Source organism: Rattus norvegicus, chromosome 9 (genome assembly GCF_021556685.1).
Source record: "Rattus norvegicus strain SHRSP/BbbUtx chromosome 9, alternate assembly SHRSP_T2T, whole genome shotgun sequence".
NCBI lineage: Eukaryota > Metazoa > Chordata > Mammalia > Rodentia > Muridae > Rattus > Rattus norvegicus.
This window is the reverse complement of record NC_141542.1, coordinates 120,544,703-120,561,090: the sequence shown is the minus strand read 5'-3', so window position 1 is coordinate 120,561,090 and position 16,388 is coordinate 120,544,703. Positions and strand designations below refer to the sequence as shown.

The window sequence follows — 16,388 nt, the reverse complement described above, 5'->3', positions numbered from 1 at the left end:
TTCCTGTCCTTAGGCTGCACATTTGTGCCTCTAAGCTCTTGCTTTAATCAGTTGACGTGGAGTTCCTCTATCCTGCCATACCCTGCCCACCTTGTGCTTTACCTGCCAGCTGCTGTGTTTGGAGCAGTGTCCTTGCCTGCTCCCAAGCTGGTGGTGCTCCCTTTAGTGTCTTTGTCTCTCACAGTTACTTTTGTTTCGTATCCCTGAGGGCATGCTGTGGACAGAATGTCTGTCATCTAGCTGGGTGATTTAGGGAAGTCACCTAAGCTCTCTGATCCTTGGGTGTTTGGTTTGTAAGTAGAACACCACTTATTTTCCCACTGGGCATGCTGTTTGTTAGTTATTCCCAAAGCCTGGGGGACCACCCCCCCACCCTCTTTTCTGAGTTGGAATTGAAAGCTAAGCATGGTTTGTGGCTTCCTCATTTTGCCAGCAGTACTCTTGAGAACAGATAATAGTTTATTACGTAGACATTCAAAGAGTCCTGGAGGAAGGGTTGCTCATGATTGACTTTTTTTTTTTCCTTTGATAAGCTTTATTAAGATCTAATTTCTGTACCATAAAATATCTCTGGATATGGTGGCACAGGGCTATAATCCTAGCACTAGGGAGGTACAGGCAGGAGGATTAGAAGTTTAGGGTTATCTTTGGCCACATAAAGAGTTTGAGGCCAGCCTGGGCTACATGAAACTTGGTCTTTAAAAACAAAATGAAAGAAAGCACTAGGCACGGTGATAACTTTAATTCCAGCACTCAGCAGGTAGAGGCAGGAAGACCTCTGTGATTGCAGGGCCAGCCTGATCTACATAACAAATTCCAGGCCAGCTGAAGCTACAAAGAATTTATTTTATGTTTGTGTTTAAGGACAGTGTGTCCCTGTGCAGCCTGGACTGAAACCTTGATGCTGGTCTGTTGAGGTGAGACCACTTCCTGTTTAGGGTTGGTTGGATGAGGCTCCTTTGTTTCAGTGTAACTGCTGTACAGATCAGATTCATGATTCCCGCCATGGGAACTGTCTGATTACACAAGACATAAAATTGCAGTCTGTGAGCTGCTATTATGTGAGCCATTAAACATCATCTTAGCCATTGTAAATATAAAGTTGTGACATATATAAATTGTTGTTGTATACTTAACAACCTTTGTAATTTGTTATTAATGGCTGCTTTGATGGAGCACAGTTTACAGATACTAAGATTTATATCTTTTTTTTTTTAAAGATTTTATTTTATTGTATATGAGTATATTGTAGCTGCCTTCAGACACACCAGAAGAGGGCATCAGATCTCATTACAGATGGTTGTGAGCCACCATGTGGTTGCTGGGATTTGAACTCAGGACCTCTGGAAGAGCAGTCAGTGCTCTTAACCACTGAGCCATCTCTCCAGCCCCAGATTTATATCTTTATATCTCACTTTAACTTAGAGTGAGGCCTTTATATTGATGAGTTTTTTAATTTATTTATTTTATCTATATTTTTAAAGACAAGGGTCTCTCTACGTAACCCTGGATGTCCTAGAAAAAAATATATATCATACATACAAACCTATCTATCATTATCTATTTCTGTATCTATTATATATATAATCTGTTATCTATTATCTATTATCAGTCTATCTGATCTATTGTCTGTCTGTCAATCTGTCTATCTTAGACCATGCTGGCCTCAAACTCACACAGACCTAACTCCTCATCCTCCTGAGTGCTGGGATTGAAGGCACCACCACCACACGCAGTGATTGAGTTCTTTTTAAAAGGGACTCATTATCATTTTGTTTGGGACCGGATCTCATCCTGTAGCCCAGGATAGCCTGAAGCGTGTTATGTTGCTCAGGTTGGCCTCAGACTTGCAGTCAGTCTGATGCTGGGATTACAGGTGCTTGTATCTCCCTTGAGACTCCTGATTTTCTTCTGGTGTGCCCGCCCAGTGCGTGAGGCCCAGTGAGTGAGGCCCAGTGCTTGCTTCAGGCTCCTGAGGACTGAAGTATGTATTCCTGGAGTGTAACTTGCGTTAGTAAGGTCACGTGGGGTGGGTGGATTGTCTGTGAATGAATGCAGGGTTCGTTGCTGAGCGTTGATGATGGTTTTGCCTCTGATCGTGTGTGCTGACTGCAGGTGTTCTCTTCCCTGCAGGTGTAATGGATAGGTAACAGAAGACCACTTCCCTTCCTCCTCAGGGCTTCAGCATGACTGAGTGCTTCCTGCCCCCCACCAGCAGCCCTAGTGAACACCGCAGGGCCGAGCACGGCAGCGGGCTGACCCGGACCCCCAGCTCCGAGGAGATCAGCCCTACAAAATTTCCTGGATTGTACCGGACGGGTGAGCCTTCACCTCCCCATGACATCCTCCACGAGCCTCCTGATATCGTGTCAGATGATGAGAAAGACCATGGAAAGAAAAAAGGAAAATTTAAGAAAAAGGAGAAAAGGAGTAAGTGCCAATTTCTCTGCGCTTTCGATACAATCCTCTCCTGCCTTGGTCTCTTGAGGGGTCTCGGTGTGGGCCAGCACACAGCTCGATGCGTCTTAGACGATGACTTCCACTCTAACTGCAGGCTCCCGCTGTCTTCTGGACGTATCTAGGCACTTGCCATTTTCTGTTCTTCATGTCTTGGTTTCTTAATTTGTCTGCGTCACAAAGATCCCAAATTTCCAGGAGGGTAAGCTTCCCAGGCTGTATTTTAAAAGTTCTGAATGGGGCTGGGGATTTAGCTCAGTGGTAGAGCGCTTACCTAGGAAGCGCAAGGCCCTGGGTTCGGTCCCCAGCTCCGAAAAAAAGAACCAAAAAAAAAAAAAAAAAAAAAAAAAAAGGTTCTGAATGATGCATCCACAGGAGAAATTGGAAATTTCTCAGCTACTTACCCTTTAAAGGTGTGCCGTCCTTTGGGAGTTCTGTTGGAACTGAGAAAGAAGTTCTCTGTCTTAGCGTTTCCTTCCAGGGGTCCCTGCCCAGGGAAGGCGGCTTGCCCAATTATAGCTGTTTACTATGTTGAAAACAGACAGGATGATTCAAGTATTGCTTTTAAGAATGTCATAGTACGTTAGACTTAATTGCCTGGGAAGTCACAGATCTCACAAACACTTGGTGTAGCTTGGGCTGTGGCCACCGCAGGGCCTGGACTCTCCATTCTTTTTTTTTTTTTTTTTTTTTTTTCCTTTTCTTTTTTTCAGAGCCGGGGACCGAACCCAGGGCCTTGTGCTTGCTAAGCAAACACTCTACCACTGAGCTAAATCCCCAACCCCTGGACTCTCCATTCTTGTCCTCAGAGTTCACCGCTTTCATCACAGACACTACCTGTGGGAGCGTAAGAAAATGAAAGTGGTTGGTTGGTTTGGTTTTCAAGACAGGGTTTTTCTGTGTAGTCTTGGCTGTCCTGTAGAAGACCAGGCCAGCCTCAACTCAGAGAGAGGTTGGCCTGCCTCTGCCTCTGCGGTGCTGGAACTAAGGCATGTGCCACCGCCACCCAGCTTGCCCTAAAGGTTTATGGTGTTTTAAGTTAAAAAATAATTTGAGGGGTTGGGGATTTAGCTCAGTGGTAGAGCGCTTGCCTAGGAAGCACAAGGCCCTGGGTTCGGTCCCCAGCTCCGAAAAAAAGAACCAAAAAAAAAAAAAATAATTTGAGAACTATTTGATAAAGTAACTTGTATGACAGCCTACTGAGAACAGTAGGTGGGTTGGAGTATTAAAAACAGCAAAGTGGGGCTAGAGGGAGAGCTCAGTGCTTCAGAGTGCTTGCTGTCCTCCAGAGGATCCATAACCTCGTAACCACCTGACCCTGGCTCCGGGGGGACCTGAAGCCTCTTGTGTAGTGAACACTGAGGACACACACACACACACACACACACACACACACACACACACACACACACAAATCATAGTAAGGAGTAGCCCACACATCTAATTACTTGGAAGGCAGAGAGGCAGGAAGAGCTCTTTGAGTTCAAGGTCAGTTTGAGTTCCAGGACAGTCAGAGCAATAGAAAGAGACCTTGTCTAAAATAGGTAGGCAGGTAGGTAGGTAGAAAGAAAGAAAGTAGCCAGACAAAAGGGAGGGAGGAAGGGAAGGAAGGAGAGAGAGACAGACGCCAACTGCATCGGTGCATGCATGCTTATAGTTGAACTACTGTGGAGGCCGATAAAGAAGCATGGCCTGTGGCCAGTTTAAGCCAGCCTGGGTACCATAGTGAGACTCATTCCTAAAAGCAAACCAAATGTGGTGTCAGTGCAGTTTAAAGTGATAATTTTTATTCTTTACATTACATATGTAAATTATCTTTACATGAAGAATAGTTACAGTCTATCCTGACTAGCTCCCAAATAAATGAGACAGACTATATGATTTATTTAATCACGATTTACAGCAGACCGACTGAGCAGTTATTAATCCTCTAAGCTAATCTGGCTGCCTCCCAGCCAATACCCCTGGGACACTGCATGTTAGTATTGGTCTGGCGTTCCCCTCCCTTTCCCCTGTCCTCCTCCTTCCCCTCTTCCTCCTTCTCCCCTTCCCCTCCTTCTTCCTCTCCCCTTCCCCTCCTCCTTCCTCCCCCCCCACATCGGAAGTCCTGCCCTATTCTCTCCTCTGTGCAGCCATTGGCTGATCAGCTTCTATTGACAAATGAGGAGCACTGTTGACATAACATGAAGACTGGAGATTCTTAGAGTAAGCATTACAGTGCCATGTCTGGATTGCAACCAGATATGGGGACAGAGAAGTCAGCGTTTGAGTAATGCATGGGTCCTCTACACAGGGAGGGCATAGTGACGTTGTGCTACAGACTGGCAGCTCTGAGTTGATGTTAGGGCAATTAATGTCTTTGTCAGAATACAAAAGTGGCTTCTAATATGTCAGCCAAATGAGGTAACGATTACGTTCAGCCTTCAGTCTAAAGGAGGCTGTGGCCCATGCTTCAGAAAGGCAAGTGATGGTGGGCGAGCAGGGGTCCTAAAGAAGTAGTGGGAGCACAGAAACAGTTGTGCAGTTTGTGATGTGCTTCGTGATAGGCCATGGGCACTGGCCCCATGTCTGTTTCCTAGGGTTCATCTCATTAGTCCTCTGCATTTAGTGTTTCATGTGTGTTCATCCTTAGTTTCTCAGAACTCAGCCTGCATTCATGTACTGTGTAATATGCATTATGGATGTAATATAATAAACTTCTTTCCTCTTTAACATTGATATTGCAACCAGAGCTGCTGTCTGTTGCCCTCTTGTGCTCATTAAGTGTTACTACACCGTTGTGTTTTTTGTTTTTTGTTTTTTGTTTTTTTTGGTTCTTTTTTTTTGGAGCTGGGGACTGAACCCAGGGCCTTGCGCTTCCTAGGCAAGCGCTCTACCACTGAGCTAAATCCCCAGCCCCTTTTTTGTTTTTGGTTTTTTTTTTTTTTTGATGTTTTTTCTGGAGGCCCAAGAGGCTGGATAGCTAGGTACTGCCCGGTAGCAGCTTTTTGTTTCCCTTGTAGGAAGCGTGTGACACTGACACTAACCACAATTTAAACTGCATTTCCTTGGCAGCTGAAGGCTACGCTGCCTTCCAGGAAGACAGCTCTGGAGATGAGGCTGAAAGTCCTTCCAAGATGAAGAGGTCCAAGGGCATCCATGTGTTCAAAAAGCCCAGCTTCTCTAAAAAGAAGGAAAAGGATTTTAAAATCAAAGAAAAGCCCAAAGAAGAAAAGCACAAAGAAGAAAAGCATAAAGAGGAAAAGCATAAAGAAAAGAAATGTAAAGACTTGACGGCCGCCGATGTTGTTAAACAGTGGAAGGAAAAGAAGAAAAAGAAGAAGCCAACTCAGGAGCCAGAGGTGCCTCAGACGGACGCCCCGAGTCTCAGACCCATTTTCGGCGCTCCCTTGGCTGACGCAGTAGAGAGGACCATGATGTACGACGGCATCCGGCTGCCAGCTGTCTTCCGGGAGTGCGTGGACTACATGGAGAAGCACGGCATGAAATGTGAAGGCATCTACCGAGTGTCAGGTATGCTACGTGCGTTTTGCTCGGCAGTTTTAAAAAATTAACTTCACTTTACTTCCTAAAGAATGCTAACTTGTGAGGACATTCTGGCGTGGATCCTAAAGCGTAATCACTTGCGTGGTCCCTGTATAACCTCCATCGTGGTTGGTCTTCCTGTAGTTGCTGGACATAAGGATTTACTCCCAAGTCGTCCACAGCTGGCAGCAGCAGGGCAGAGGGAAGCATGTGGGTTGTAAGCAGGCTGCTGTACCGAGTCTGGTCTCAGCGTCTTTCTAAGCCTAGGTGTCGGGGAGGCTGAGAACTCTGCGAAGGAAGCTTCTCGCCAAGAGATAGCTAGTGACAGCCTTGTGATGTGCTTCCTTAGCGTGACTAAAGACACAGAGTGTTGAGTTCTGGAGGGCTGGGCCGGACGTGAATGAATGTTCCTGTCAGCCACATACAGCTGTTGCAGATGTCAGTGAAACTGACGGTCAGTTCATCCTTACACAGTTTATACGGGGAATTGTAGTTCATGCTTGGCCAGCCTGTGTTTCATCCTGGGAATCTAAAACTAAGCAATGTCTAAGTTATTTAGAAGTACAAAGACTTCTTCAAAAGCAGCATGAGTCATGTGATAACTTGGGATTCAGGTTCCAAGCTGGGTGGCATCTACGTTCTCAGAGTTATTTCTCATGAAGTGCTCCAATCACATTTCTCTCATGGTAACAGGTATGTCATACACGTTAGAACACGAGAAAGATTCAGCAAGTTCTCTATTTAATTGGTTTATATCCTTTCTGGCAAATAGATTTGATAGTTGGGGTAATATTTATATGGCCCAGTAGATAAAATGCTTCATGGTTTCTACTTTATAATATTAAACTCAAACCTACAAGTTTGGGTTTTAAGAATTTTTATGTATTGAATTTTGAAGATTTATACAGTGATAGAAGCTGTTTTCCCCACTTGATCTTGATAAGTATGAAGACTTTAGGAAGGAATGAAAGTTTCTTTGAAAATTTTCTGTAGGTTTGTTCAAAGAATTCTTTCATTTCTGATCTATTTTGATATTTGTGTGTTGTGCAGAACCTCATCATTCCTAGTAGAATGTCTCTTTTTTGTGAGAGCGAGCGCTCAGTAGTTGTTTCCACACTGACTGACAGCCAGCATGGCACACTGCCTGTGTAGCTGTGTCTCCCCTCTGCCCTCCTTGTCTGTATGGGATCTGACCCAGGCCCATGTTCATTCGAGGCGAGGGCTCCGTCACTCAGACAGCCCAGCCCCCGACCCTGGCCTTGCTACTTGGTGCCAATTGGATGGCACCTTTTTTTCTGGAGATGTTTGGTTCTCATTTATATCCGTTCCAATTTAAAAACAAATATGAAAGGGGCCAGAGAGATGTCTTGGCAGTTAAGAGCAGGGGTTGCTTTTCCAGAGGACCCGGCTTCAATTCCCAGCACCCTCATAGCAGCTCACAACTATCTGTAATCTAGTTCCAGGGGCTCTGACACCCTCTGTGGTCTCTGGGCACTAGGCCTGCACTCGTGCACAGACATACGAGGCAGAACACCTATATATGCCTATAGATACCTATATATACCTATAGATACCTGTATACACCTATAGATAAGTGAAAAGGCAAACAAATGCTAGTATGAAGGACAATCTAAATATCATCTGTATTTGCTTCATAATATTTTCTACATTAAATTACTTTTATACTACTCTATTTCTCACTGGAATTCCTTGTGAAGATTCCAGTTTTTAAAAGACAACATTTTTTTTTTCTTCTTTTTTTTTTTTCGGAGCTGGGGACCGAACCCAGTGCCTTGCGCTTGCTAGGCAAGCGCTCTACCACTGAGCTAAATCCCCAACCCCAAAGACAAACATTTTAATAATACTGACAACCTGTTTTGGTTGTCTGTGGTGGAGTAGTAAATGTTTTATAAGTCACACAAATGGAAGGTGGATGGTGGAGCACACTCATACCTCTAGCACTCAGGAGGCAGGAGGATTGTGAGTTTGAGGCTAGCCTGGGCTCCATGGTGAGTTTAAGGCCAGCTTGGGCCACATAGTGAGGTGTTATCTGCAGAAGCCATGATCAACAACATAGCAAGAGAGTGAGGGGACAAGAGCTGGTGGGACAAGGAGGGCAAGAGAATGACTGAAGTCTCAGCGATAGTTGTTGTTAATCTTGTTTTATTCAGATTGTCATTAAAAAAAGAAATGGAAATTTTTCTATCTTAAAATAAAGATCACCAAAATAAGATTTGTTAATCTGGATAAGGTACAGATTTTTAATAATGCCATTCATCGAAGGTTTGTACATAAGATGGGAGTATCATTTCAAATATTAGCATTATATTAAGATGTTCAGATGAGATGACAGTTTACAGTAGACTTAATTTGTAGTTGTATGTAGTTGGTCTGTAGTTTTAAGTTTAAAAGAAGCAGCTGTTTTGATTACTGTCACTGGATTATGTCACTTAAACAGATGGGACTGAAGACAGAAGTCTGATAAGATGTTTGAAAAGCGTGCACTTGGTGTGTTGGATTCATGTGTTTTCCACTCAAATATGAAAACCAAATGGTTGTATTTTAGAAGCTTGACTTTATTTTCTTGCTCTAGCTTGGTTTGGTTCAGATTAAGAAAGCACTTAAAGAATTCAGACTTTAGGCCAGGCAGTGGTGGCCCATGCCTTTAATGCCAGCACTGCGGAGGCAGAGGCCAGCCAGTCTCTCTGAGTTCAAGGCCAGCCTCGTGTAGAGGGAGTTCCAGGACAACAAGGGCTACACAGAGAAACCTGGTCTCTAAAACCAAAACCAAAACCAAAAAAGAATTCAAACTTGAAAATAGAAATTAGGTGGGTGTTATATAATAGAGAAGAGTTTTCCACAAGCTTGTTATGCTAGGAAACTTGGTTCTGCATTTGGAATAACTTATTTACAGAGAAACAGCTGGTAACGGCTGCATGTGACAGTTGCATTTTTGGGTGTCCGTCTTGAGGTCTCAGGAACTTGGCTCTCTGTGCATAGTGTATGTGCTCAGATTATAGCTTCATTTCCCCCTGAATTTTCATCTAACTTACATTATATTTAAATTTTTTCCTGGATTAAACATTTTCTTAATATTCCATGGTTTCTGGGAATGTTAAGTTTCCAGCTGTGGTTTTATGTGCCGTGTTCATAGAGAGTTCTGTGACTCATCTGCAGACACGGATTCTACCAGGAGGATTTGAGCTTAGTTCTGAGAAGGGCCTCACTGTAGCCCAGGCTGGCCGACTTGAACTGGCAGCAGTCCTCCTGCCTCAGCCTCTAGTGCTGCTGAAGTCACAGGCACATGCCCTAGCCTGGCTCCTGTGTCTGCGGCAGGTGTGTATGGTGGGGGGGGGGAGTGTGTCTGATTCTGATATTCTCTCTCTCCTAAATTTAATATTTTAAGGAATCAAATCAAAGGTAGATGAGCTGAAAGCAGCCTATGACCGAGAGGAGTCTCCAAACTTGGAAGAATATGAACCTAACACTGTAGCCAGCTTGCTGAAGCAGTATCTGCGAGACCTTCCCGAGAATTTGCTTACCAAAGAGCTTATGCCCCGATTTGAAGAGGCTTGTGGGAGGACCACAGAGGTGGAGAAAGTGCAGGAGTTCCAGCGCTTGCTCAGGGAACTGCCGGAGTACAACCATCTTCTGCTCTCCTGGCTCATTGTGCACATGGACCACGTCATCGCGAAGGAGCTGGAAACCAAGATGAACATCCAGAACATCTCCATAGTGCTGAGCCCAACCGTCCAGGTACGGTGCTGCCACACGCACTCGGTGTAACTGTCCGGGTTTGGGTGTAACCGTCCTGGTACGGGTGTAACCGTCCGGGTATGGGTCCTGTCCACACACACTCTTTTGGTGCTGTTACTGGGAAATTAGAGAACATGTCTGTGGCTGACTCGCAGATAAAACAGTGACTCCAAGGAGGATATTGCGTCAGCCTGACCACAGATCTTCTCTGGCCATGTGTGGGCAGTGCCACCATGGAGAGATAGGAGCATAGTTTGTGGAGTGTGAATGTGCTACCTGCTTGGATCAAGCACAAAGGGCTGTGGTGTTTGCTTGGCAGGTCTGACTGAGGACTTCACCTGTACGATGGATCCCGAGAGAGGTGCTGTGTTGCCTCTCAGTCTGAGAAGTCAGTTAGGGAGTTAAGTGGAACATTGCTTGTGTTTTCGTTTTACTCACATGCATATCTGGCATCCTGTTGTATATGTGTGTTCATGTTTGTATGTGGGAATTGCGTGTGTGTAGCCATACATGTAGATGTATGCATGTTTATGTGGCGGTCATAGGACAACATTGTTCCTGTTCCTTAGGCACCAACCGTCCACCTTTCTTCTTATATAGGGTCCCTCGCTGGCCGGCAAGCTTCAGGGACCCTGCATAGGTGTGCACAACCATGCCCAACATTTTTTTAAGGTGAATTAGGGATATTGAACTCAGGTCTCTATGTTTGCATGACGAACGCTATCTTCCTGGCCTACGGTGCCTGTGTCACACTCTACTCAGTTGATTCCTCAAAGAAAGTCTTTAGAAGAGCTGATATTCTATGTGTCAGAGAGAGGGGGGGACGGATGAAAAAAGGAGACAGTGACTCTGTTTTGTTGTTCTTTGTTTTTTGTTTGTTTGTTTGTTTTCCGAGGCAGGGTTTCTCTATGTAACCCTGGCTGTCCTAGAACTCACTCTGCAGACCAGGCTAGTCTTGAACCCACTCAGATATCCTCCTGCCTCTTCCTCCCAAGGTGTGCACCACTCTAATATTTAATTAAAGTCCTCTTTTTGGTTGGTATGTGGGGTCCTGACCATATGTCATTATGCTCTATTATAAGAGGATACTTTGTTTTGCTAAAGATATTTTCATTAGTTATTAGTTAATATTTTAAAAACTTTCTCATATTTCCCAAATATTATGATCATTTTTGTTAGCCTGGATTTGGAATTTGGTCAGTGCTGCATTGTTACTCAGTGTTGCCATAACCTGAGCGCTTGTTCAACAGAAGCTCCAAGAACAAGGGAGTCTGAGCCAGGAAAAAATGTCCTCTCTTGGTTGTTCAGCCATCCTGCAGCTCTGGCTTCCCAGTACGGGGACATCCTGGAGCCTGTTGCTGCGTGTGTGCCGGAGAGGTGCCAACCTCTTCAGAAGGTCACTGTGTGTACAGAAGCTCTCAGAGTACATAGGAAGTGACCAGTAGGTATTTAAGTCCAGTTAGTGGGTGACGACGGGAGAGTGCACATCAGTGGCACTGCATTTCGTGTCCTTTACTGCTCTTCCCTTCTGGTACTAGAGAACCTGACTTAAGCAGGGCTTTCATGTGCTCTTAAATTGATAATTAGTGAAGCATCTTTGGTCCCTCCTATAGAGATGTCATGGCATCCAGAATTAATGCACAGTGTGATTGATAAAGGTAGGTAAGAGATCACTTCCATGGTCTTAGGCAACACTAAATCTGTTTTCTGCAGATCAGCAACCGGGTCCTGTATGTGCTTTTCACACACGTGCAAGAGCTCTTTGGCACCGTGGTCCTGAAGCAAGTAACGAGACCTCTGCGTTGGTCCAACATGGCCACAATGCCTACACTGCCAGAGACCCAAGCAGGCATCAAGGAAGAAATCAGGAGACAGGTGTGTGCTGCCCTGCCTGCCCCTTCCCTGCCCCTCCCTGCCTGGTTCTGTGCTGCCCACAAAGGGCTATGGAATGGGTTGGTGAACCCTAGCTTGGGGAGTAGGGAGCTGTTCCTGTGTGTAGTCCATGACTCTTGTGTGTTGAGGTTGTGGGACCACACCCAGTTTTGTGCAGTGCTGGGGCTGGAACCCAGGGCCTTATGCAAGTACCTGTCCATTGAGCTCTGCTCCTGTCATGGGCATGAAGAACATGCTCTTCTTGTTCCACTTCTACCTGGTCCTAGTTCATATGGTGTAAGTGAGCAGCCATGGTAGGAATAGCATAAGGCTTTAAATTCCCACTCTGCTCATTCTTTTCTTTTCTTTTTTCTTTTTTTTTTTTTAATTTATATATGAGTGCACACCAGGTCTCATTACAGATGATTGTGAGCCACCATGTGGTTGCTGAGAATTGAACTCAGGACCTCTGGAAGAGCAGTCAGTGCTTTTAACCACTGAGCCCTCTCTCCAGCCCTGCTCATTCTTGACATGCTAATTTTAGACAAATTGTTCAACATCCTTAAACCTTGGTGTTCTCATTTTAGAGTGGATCAGCTCAGGGGATGAGTGTGGGAGATGACACATGGGAAGGACTCAGCCACAGCTGATCTCAGACATGTTTGCTTTTCTATGCCCTCACCCCTCATGCTTCACAGCTCAGATACTGGAAATTAGGGATATTTAATCATTTACCCTGTGTGTGTGTGTGTGTGTGTGTGTGTGTCTGTGTGTGTCTGTGTGTGTGTGTCTGTGTGTCTGTGTGTTGGGGATGGAGAGACAGACTGACTGGTAAGAAATTCAAGACTTGAGTAAAACCTTGAGGTGGTTGATGGCCTTGTGTGACTATTACCACAAGCCTGTTTTTCTTGTTGGCTGAGCTCTACTTATCAGTTACTGTGAGGAGGAACAAAAATGTGGGTGAATAATGGAATGAGGGTCTAATCCCCCGTATCACCAATGGGAGAGCGCACGAGGTCGGCAGGGGCGGGGAGTTGCTGCTGTTGCTATGCAGAATGAAAACTGAGCTGCTGTCGGATAGTGAGATGGCAGCTTCTGTGTCTTTTTCTTATCTAGGAGTTCCTTTTGAACTGTTTACATCGAGATCTGCAGGGCGGGATAAAGGACTTGTCTAAAGAAGAAAGATTATGGGAAGTACAGAGGATTCTGACTGCCCTCAAGAGAAAGCTGAGGGAAGCTAAAAGACAAGTGAGTCATTCTCTTATATCCTGTGTAGTAAATCTGCAGGGAGTGTGGCCGAGCCCTCTATACACTGCTGTAAGTTATTTCTTCTAAAAGGAGCATACCTGTCTGTTGGCGTTAAATTCTCTGGTGGGAAATTTATTCACACAAATGTTTTTTGTTCTATGTCATTCATACTTTAGCATGGTATAAATCAAATTAAGTTTAGAAAGAATTTTCTTTTTTTAATTACAAGTTGATCGCTTTTATTATTTCTGCCTGGTTTGTGTCTGAACAGAGCTTTGTAAGGGTGAGAGACCTCTGGAGAGAGACTGCTCAGAAATTTGAGTTTTGAATGGAAATTCAGGGCTTGATGCCCAGGAGGGCTCCTGCTGTAGAGACTTCACCTTGTGGCTGCTGTGCTGGGAGGGCACAAGGCCCACTTCTGGTTTTATGCTAGTTTGCTGTGTAAAGCTTGCGTTTGGACTCAGTTTTTCAGCCATCAAAGCTAAACTCCACACCCTGAAAGATCTTACAAGCCACATGCAGATCCAGCAGCAGATTTGAGTAGCACAGCCTACAGACAGACACTAGTTAGCACCTCTCAGACCTGGAGAGTGGAGTAGTGGGTTATTGAGGCGACAGGCACCTAAGGCCTTTTGCTTTGAGGTTAGAGTGCTTGTTGAGGGGACAAGTCTAAGATTGGCATAACCGCACCCAGTTTTCAGGATGTGTAGCCTGGGAAGGAAGCCTTTCATATTATTGTTCTCTCTAGCTCACTTAATGGTCTGCCCTTTGTTTCCTGTCTTATGACCTCTTGTTTGTTTGTTTGTTTGTTTGTTTGTATGTTTGTTTTAATAAGCTCTCTTGTGGCCCAGTAGTCTCAAATTGGTTCTATAGTCAGGGTGACCTTGAACTCTTGATCCTGCTGCCTCTGCCTGGCATGTGCTGGATGGTAGGCTCGGGACATCATGCTTGGCTTTGGACGTGTGCCTGAGTTTCACAGGGCAGATTGCACTGTCCAGCAGCCCTACGTGAAGGGTCCCTGCCATAGGACAGAGGTAGATGTTTGCCTTTTGTGTCTCTTAGTTGTGTGTCTGTTATCAAAGGCCCACGGCTGTGGAGATAGATGGCTTAGTTGGTGAAGTGCCTGCTTTGGCAAAAGTAAGGAACAGAATTCAGTCCACAGCACTCACACCTAGGAGTTATGTGCTTGTGTCATGGCTTATGCCTATGATCAGCACTGGAACAGCAGGAGGGCCCTGGGCTTGAAGGCCAGCCAGTGCAGAGGACTCCATGAGAGACCATGACTCAAAATTAAGTCGGAGAACTGACTGAGGAATGACATCTGACAAATGACTTCTAGCCTCTACCCATGTGTGCACAAGTACATGACTATACAGGTTTGTGTACACACACACACACACACACACACACACACACACACACACACACAGAACTTTGGTATTGAGCTCAGAAGCAGTGTGGGGGTATGACAAGAGATGGCTGTCTTGTCTTCTTCCCTTTACCAGTTGTAGTCTCTCCCCGACCATTCCCTCCCCTTGCTGCCTTATTTTTTAGCTATACACCCAGGTTCCTTCATGCTGGCTTTACTTTTGAGGGAGAACTTACTTAAAGACATATCATTCAGTGGATTAATGACTGAAAATATGAACAAAGTCTAGCACCAGTTTAAACCTTGCTATCCTCTTGTCACTTTCCCAGAAATTAACTGTACGATTGTTTATCATACACCCCAGAAATCCACTCACAGCATTTATCCTCTAGGGGAAGCAGCAGCAACCTTTAAGCCTTCACTAAACACGGGCAACTTCGTAACAGCTGGAAGCAGCAGCCGGAGCCCTGCAGCTGCTGGGGGACATAAGCTGAGGGGTCCGCGTGCTGCTTCTCACTCGGCCACTGTTCATGCAGCACAGTAGACAGGCACATCTTAAAGCCAAGTGTGAGGCTACAGACGAGTGACTTGTTGGTCAGCTCCCCTGAGACATGACAGAGGCTGTGGGGATAGAGAGGGTCCGGCACCACAAGCGGTGTAGCAACGGGATGTTTCCTAACAGGGTGGTGGGGGTGGCTACTTGACTGTGTGTATTTGGTAAAATTAGTTAAATTAGGCTTACAATTGACACCCCAGTAGCTCCCTTCAAGATGTCTCATGTAGTCTAGACTAAGGGAGCGTATTCATCAGAACTATGCATTTTTCATAGTGCAGCCATAGACCAAGGTGACCATGTTGTATTCTTTCCTTACTTTAAAACGTTTATTTGTGTGTGAGTGTGCGCGTGGGTGTGGACGTGCCATGGCATACCTGTGGAAGTCAGAAGGACTTGCCGGAATCAGTTCTCTCCATCATGTGAGTCCTGGGGAGGGGAGGGGACCCAGGTTGTCTGGCTTTCTGATAGCAAGTAAGTGTCCACCACAGAGCCGCCTAGCGGTCTCTACCCACATTACAGTCTTTGATGGCTTGGTTTGGGTTTTGCCTTTTGAGGTGGGGTCTTTCTGTGTTGTCTTGACTGTCCTGGAACTTACTGTGTAAACCAGGGTGGCCTTGAACTTACATAGGTCCTCCTACCTCTGCCTCCTGAGTGCTGGGATTAAAGGCCTATTCTTGTTCCACTATGCCTGGTCCTACCTACAGTACCTTCTAAGCCTGGTTAGCAGATGTCCAGCCATCATTACAGACAGTCCCCTGCTGCTGCTGCTGCTGCTGCTGCCGCCACCGCTGCCGAGGTTTCCTATCTTGTTAATTTGAGAGGGCCACTTGTTGACTATGTGGTACATGTGGGCTGAACAATAAATCGTGTGTTGTCTTTGACAGGAGTGTGAGACCAAGATTGCACAGGAGATAGCCAGCCTTTCGAAGGAGGATGTTTCCAAAGAAGAAACGAACGAAAACGAGGAGGTCATAAATATCCTCCTTGCCCAGGTACCTTTCCCTTCCCAAAGGGATTCACTTTCCAGATAGAAGCTCAACTACAGACTTTTTAAACCAAAGTTGTAATGGACTGGCTCAAAAGAACTTGTTCCTATTCTGTACTGTGTGTGCTGAGATGTTAAGTGTAGAGAAGAAGCTGCCTTCTGTCTGGCTTCCTGGTCTCTGTGAGTCTACACAGAAGTTTGTGTTGTTGGCATGTCCCTGATTTAAAAAACAGAAACAAAAACTCTGAGGAGAGAGAAGTTGCAGATTATTTTCTTGAGAGTTCCCACCTGAGGTTTCTTGGCATACAGCTCCATCCACATGTAGGGCAGACAAAGAATGTCAGTGTGTTTGCACGTGGAGAACCGGCCTCTTTCAGGGGCTTTTCAGTGCTTCCTGGGCTGTGCCCATGGCGCTCCTTGTCTGCAGGGAGTTGCTGATGCTTGTGCTTCCGAGTCCTCCTCTGCTCTACTGTTCTCTAGGCCTGAGGACCCGAGATGGAGTGCAGACAGGCTCTCTCCCTGGGGCTCTTCTCGAGCAGTTTAGGAAGGAATGGTTGACCTGTCCAAAAGGCATGGCTGGGGATGGTGAGGAAGGAAGGGAAACCCTGTAACCTTTCCTC

At 45.6% G+C, this 16,388-nt stretch overlaps 1 protein-coding gene across 2 annotated transcripts in view; it reads left to right on the top strand.

Annotated features, from left to right (window-relative positions):
* Ralbp1 (ralA binding protein 1) overlaps window positions 1-16,388 on the top strand; it is a 36,798-nt gene that overhangs the window by 15,277 nt on the left and 5,133 nt on the right. The window contains 6 exon segments of one of the 2 annotated variants that reach the window (NM_001393664.1): window positions 2,178-2,430; window positions 5,512-5,970; window positions 9,389-9,738; window positions 11,452-11,613; window positions 12,727-12,858; window positions 15,668-15,775. In NM_001393664.1, the coding sequence (NP_001380593.1) occupies window positions 2,187-2,430; window positions 5,512-5,970; window positions 9,389-9,738; window positions 11,452-11,613; window positions 12,727-12,858; window positions 15,668-15,775 (1,455 nt within the window). In that variant the 5' untranslated portion in view covers window positions 2,178-2,186. 2 annotated transcript variants of the gene reach the window in all.